Here is a 6,000-nt window from a genome sequence, read left to right as displayed (position 1 = left end):
TATCACGTACATATTACACCTGTCAATATCACGTACATATTACATCTGTCAATATCACGTACATTTTACACCTGTCAATATCACGTACATATTACATTTGTCAATTTAACGTACGTATTACACCTGTCGATATCACATACATATTACACCTGTCAATATCACGTACATATTAGAGTTGTCAATTTAACGAACGTATTACACCTGTCGATATCACATACATATTACACCTGTCAATATCACGTACGTATTACACCTGTCAATATCACGTACATATTACACCTGTCAGTATCACGTACATATTACACCTGTCAATAACACGTGCATATTACATCTGTCAATAATGTATTAAGAATTACAAGATACTGTTTATTAACTCATATTAGGTCCAACAACAGTATATGTTTCAATATAATTTGGAAACTATTTATGTACATCAAATATTCCAAGTATACTTTTTGAGTATAAAAAAATATGAAAATTTAGGCGGCCATATTTTTTTTTTTGGGACATTTTGACCCCTTTAACCTCAAAACCCAGCTGTGTAACTCCCATTTTCAGATTCAGCACCCTCAAACTTTATTCAAAAAGTCGTGTTACCAAATTCTTCTAAGACATGCCCAAAAAAATATCTTTTTCCGAAATTTGGCCTAGTCTAATACATTTTTTTTACATCTGTCAATATCACGTACGTACAATTGTATTACACCTGTCAATATCACGTGCGTATTACACCTATATCACACCGGCCAATATCACGTACTTATTACATCTGTCAATATTATGTACGTATTTTAATAATCAAAAACTAGTAGTGTTCCTATTGTGGTATTCATCAAACATTAAAACTTAAAAAAAGTGACCGGATCCTCCGACGAAATTAGTTGAATAAACCTTTTTACATGCGGTTATAGACACAAATGAAATACGACCATTTAACGGTTATTACACCCTGGTGAAGAAGCTTCCATGACTTAGGTGCGTCTATTGTTTTTCCAGGATGATTTCTCAGGTTACGGGTGTGAAAGATGTGCTAACGAAACCCTATACGGATCGAGGTGTGAGGAAGGTAAAACAACTGTTTTCAGCATATATATATTCAGTCTAAGTTGCTCGCACTATTAGGAATACCTAGCAACCCTCCAAACAGACTCTCTAAAGACAGTCTGTCTATTCTTCAGATTCCTGTTCTGTGGCTCGATGTGATCATTTTGGTATTAATTTGCTAAAAAATTAAATCGTTTTTTCTTTGTCACTGGACAACAATATGAACACGAAAAGGGTCAATTAACTTGTGTCATTTTCATCTTGCTATTTATTTTGTTATCGACTATCTACATGTACGTTTTTAAGTTACATTAGCCGATTGGAGCCATTTCGTTTTTCTCCTCCTTTCTCCATAAAATGATGAGATCTTAAACCTCATACACATCGTCCTTTCGTTGATTTCCTCCTTAGGAAGAAAAAAAAGTTAATTTGTGATGTTAGGTCGTCCCCGTGTGTCTCTCACGAATTTTATTTAAAACGACACGAGGCATTCATTGGTGTATTCTGGGAGAATATTTATCACATGTGCAATAAATTGTCGCAAAATATTTAATCCTAAACACAATGAAATTCAACATGTTTACCAAATAAAACAGGGGTGGTTACTCAATCAATTGAAGAAATTATCAGTTAAGTTTTGTATTGTATAGTGTATAGGTCCATCGACATTAAACGATCAGAGTTCAGGGTAACGACATATTATTAACCCTTTCACCCCTAGGTAACTTGAGTAGACTCTACTATACATTTATATGGATGAGTTCATTATGGTGTACAGTGGGGAAAGGGTTAACAGACAGGATGGAACACATTCATGTGTCAACTTCAAAAACTTGTAGCAGAAGGAACATATATATAGCAAGCCGCGCAGACAAAACCATTTATGTGACAGAAAAGTCTATGATAAATGAACGTGACTCAGGGTTGGCAGTATCGACCATACGGTAAAATCATACCTCACCCTTATTAAACAGTCAGTATGAACGCATCCATTGAAGTCAACAAGTAAACGTGTCATTTGTTCGGGGTTTAAAGCGTCATCGCAACAACTAGGGTCATACGAAGATAGAGTAGGGAATTAGTGAGAATAAAAGTGATCCGAGAATTGCAACGGGGTCGCCAAATCAATTGTGGTTTCTTTAATGTATCCGACAGAGACACCCAGAAGTAATCAAACACGATTTTCCGTCAGTCGTCCACCACTATAAAACACGCAGCGAGATATACATACTGTAATAATGTAGCAGGTCTAATATTTTACCGAACCTTCACGCGCCTCAACCTTTGAAGGATGCAAAGAATATTCAGCAGGTTATCTATTTTTTATCCAAACAAGACCGATAGAGTTGTGTACGACTAAAGTAGCATGTATTATTATGTTATGACAGTGTGTGACTGTGTGAACGGGACGTGTGACGGAGGATGGATCTATGGTACAGGCAGTTGTGACTGCGAGTCCGGGTACGAGGGGCCGCGATGTGACCAATGTAAGTGTATACATTTTTATATGTATATAAAACAATATAACAAAAATCGGTGTAATAGGGGCTATGATGTAACCAAGGTAAGTTCATATAAAGAACAATATAACAAAAATCTGTGTATAAGGGGCTGCGATGTGACTAATGTTAGCTTATGTATAGAGCGATATACAATGTAACAAAAATCTGTGTACAAGGGTTGGGTTAGGTTTACTTTTGTTTAACGTTCTGTACGAGGGACCGCGATGTGACTAATGTTAGCTTATATAATGATCTATATAACAAGAATCTGTGTACGAGGGACCGCGATGTGACCAATGGTAGTTCATATATAGAGCGATAAAAAGTTTTTTCGCAATCACATAGCCTCTTTTTGCATATTCATGAGGCTGACGTCAGCGTCGTGCCGAAACCCGTGGTGTGATTAGCTGGACGCGCAGCCATTTCCCCCTAAAATAACTAGCCAATCAACACGACATGTTTCGGCACCAGGCTGTCGTCAACCTCATGAATATGCAAACAATGGACTGCAAAAAAACTTTCAAACTAGGAAATGGCGTGTGTTTTTTGAGGAAACGGAGATCGTGTCCGCGGAAGGAGAATACAGGTAATGTGCAGATATAGGAGTCTTTAAAAAAATATCCATCTTTCCAACGATACTACGCATTTTTCGTACATCAACTACAAATATGTTTTTTGACACAAGAAAGTATTTCGACATCATCCTTCCACACTCGTATTTATAATCAAAGGGATGACATTTTTACCGAAAGTCGATCTAAACTCCTACTACATGTACAATCACTCTTAACACATTAGTTTACGTCCAAATATAGCTGTAAAAAATGCTCAGGTCCCTGTTGGCCTAACATATTTCATTCAACTATTCTATGGTCTTTTCGCCACCAGGGATTGAGAAATGCTCCAATTTAACTTGCGATGAGAACTCAAGATGTGCGAATGTCTTTGGTTACGTCATGTGTTCCTGCAACCATGGTTACGAAAAGACGCCCCCTAACGATACCTGCAAAGGTAAGTGCACATACAACTGTTGGTATATTCGCAATCCAATGGAAATTGAGCTGATTAACCCCTCAAGCTGCAAATAAATGCTTTCTGCAAACTGTTTCAAACTAAAAATGTTTGTAAAAGTTCAGAGATTCGAACAACTGTTCATCAATCCAGCACAAGGTCAGCGTTTAGACTACAGATATGAAGTTTTGATATAGAATTTATAACTGTTGCCTATTGAATGCTATCAATTGGATGTTAAATGAGTTTAACAGAGAAGTTATATTTTCTCAATAGGTCGATTAGTTTATTTATTACTTTGAGTATAGTTTAAGTATCAAAAATCAAAAAATTCCAATAAGTTGTAATATTATTCAAACCACTTGTTGCTAATTTACTAATGAACAATCCGATATGAAATATGAATTTTCGACACGGTGACATGTTATGTAAGACATATAATGTATTAAGGTACATATCCTGATTTCTGTGGAGTACTATGGGATTATTTGGCTTTAGGTCAAAAGCCTTTTGTTTTCTGCTGTCATGGCATTAAAGCTCCTGTCTGATTGGTTGTTTATCTAAGCGACTTATGTGAGGGGATCCCAGTAACAACTGTAGTGATTGATACAAGTAATGCTATATAATTACATTCAGTATCTATATCACCATGTTTAATTTCTCGTACAGCAATTAACGGCTGTTTGAGAAGCCCACTTTGTCATGACAATGCCACGTGTACATCGACCGGGCCAATGACATACAACTGCACGTGCATTGGCGGTTACCAAGGAGATGGTTATGCCTGTGACCCTATTGATCCATGTCAGACGGAAAACGGTGGCTGCGTCCAAAACTCGTCGCTGTGTGTTTATACTGGACCGGGCCAGGTAGGACAGACCACTTTTGAACCAGTTTTGTCATTGTGACGACCTTAGATTGATGGGTGTAGCAATGCATTGACATTTTGGTGGTGATAAAACAATGACATGAATGTGTAACGACGCGATGATCTTGGGGTGTCGATGAAGTGGTGACATATGAGTTTAATAACGTGATGACATTACAGTTTAATAGAATGTAACTTGTATGATGATCTCCGATCGGGTCTATTGCAGGAGGCTATTAAAATCGCAAGTGATTTTTACAATATGAGTAAAGATGAAAAGTTAGTAGTAATTCTAAGCAACTCTTACTTGGCGAGGTCCTGTGCCAAAACCTGTGTTAGTATTCTTAATCGACGTCGCAACTTGATCTATAATTAAGCAGTAATGTGTCTTTTAATGTCAATTATTTTTATAGTTTTATATTGGCATTTGTTTAAAATTCATAAGTATGTACATATATGTAATACGTTTACAGTCTAGAATGATACGGGCAGAGTGAGTGTCTCGTAATTCTAATATAGACTGTGTGTAAGGGTGGGTGAGTAGACATATTTTAGAGATTGTAATACTTGAACTTTTTACATGTGATAATATAACTAACTAATTTGAATTGAATTTGAATAAGAACGCTATGACATCATATTTTAATAACGAGACGCCTTTGGATTTTAATGACGCGATGACATTACAGTTCAAGAACGCTATGACATCATATTTTAACGATGATGACATTAGGGTGGTAATAATGTGGGGACAAAACAAAGCTGGTGCGGATTTACACATGAGATATAATTCAGATATGGAGAGCGCGCGATTCTATAAATTACATGTACTATCTTAAGGACTGTCTGCATGTATATATGAGTATATATGTGCCCAGTAAGATTGATCTTTATTTGTTTTTGCTACATACACTCCATTTACGGTTTCGCCGCTAATGAGATATTCTGTAATATAAGGGCAGTTAATTTTCCATTTTGATCTGAAAATCAAGAGACGATTTTGAAATCTAAAAAAAATCACAAGGAAATATGTTTGCTAATTCCACAGTATCACGGGCAAATGAGTCTCAAAACTCTGAAGAAATGTTTTCCGGAATACATTTATTTAATATTTATTTGTTTACCTACTCAGGCGATAAACCCGGTTCGGGATATTTTTGGTAAATATTCTGAAAAAAAGAACACGTCTCGTATTTGCATTTAATTTACAATATGTAACTGAGTCGATTCAATATCTTGTAAGGTTACACGATAATGTCCCAATGAATTGTCACAGAAATTAAAACTGCTCCAAAATATCAAGGGATTATCATGATACTAACTTGAAAAATGGAGAGAAAAAAATCAAGTTTCCATAGCTTACGAGTCACCTTAAATGTGTATTTTGTTTTGTAGAGCGAGTGTCGTTGCAGACCAGGTTATGAGGGATACAGAGACGGTTTTGGTTGTAATCTCATAGATGTATGTGTGTTGAACTCGAGTCATTGTCACGAACACGCCACTTGTCTGACGACAGGCCCACAACAGTTCAAGTGAGTTTCGCACAGTATAAATCTCCAATGAGAAATCATCATA

The 6,000-nt window shown here is 36.4% G+C and overlaps 1 protein-coding gene across 2 annotated transcripts in view; it reads left to right on the top strand.

Moving 5' to 3' along the window:
- The window catches only part of LOC110448850 (stabilin-2-like), a 108,498-nt gene that overhangs the window by 39,723 nt on the left and 62,775 nt on the right, over positions 1-6,000 (top strand). The window contains exons 3-7 of one of the 2 annotated variants that reach the window (XM_021495321.1): positions 997-1,066; positions 2,433-2,531; positions 3,435-3,557; positions 4,227-4,426; positions 5,821-5,957. In XM_021495321.1, coding sequence (XP_021350996.1) covers positions 997-1,066; positions 2,433-2,531; positions 3,435-3,557; positions 4,227-4,426; positions 5,821-5,957 — 629 coding nt within the window. Of the gene's footprint in view, positions 1-996; positions 1,067-2,432; positions 2,532-2,834; positions 2,846-3,434; positions 3,558-4,226; positions 4,427-5,820; positions 5,958-6,000 lie in introns of those variants that run through there. The other variant, XM_021495323.1, reaches the window with a different exon arrangement.

This window comes from Mizuhopecten yessoensis, unplaced genomic scaffold (assembly GCF_002113885.1).
Source record: "Mizuhopecten yessoensis strain PY_sf001 unplaced genomic scaffold, ASM211388v2 scaffold4359, whole genome shotgun sequence".
In the NCBI taxonomy this organism is placed as follows: domain Eukaryota; kingdom Metazoa; phylum Mollusca; class Bivalvia; order Pectinida; family Pectinidae; genus Mizuhopecten; species Mizuhopecten yessoensis.
Note: the sequence above shows the minus strand (reverse complement) of the source record. Positions and strands in the feature narration are given on the sequence as shown.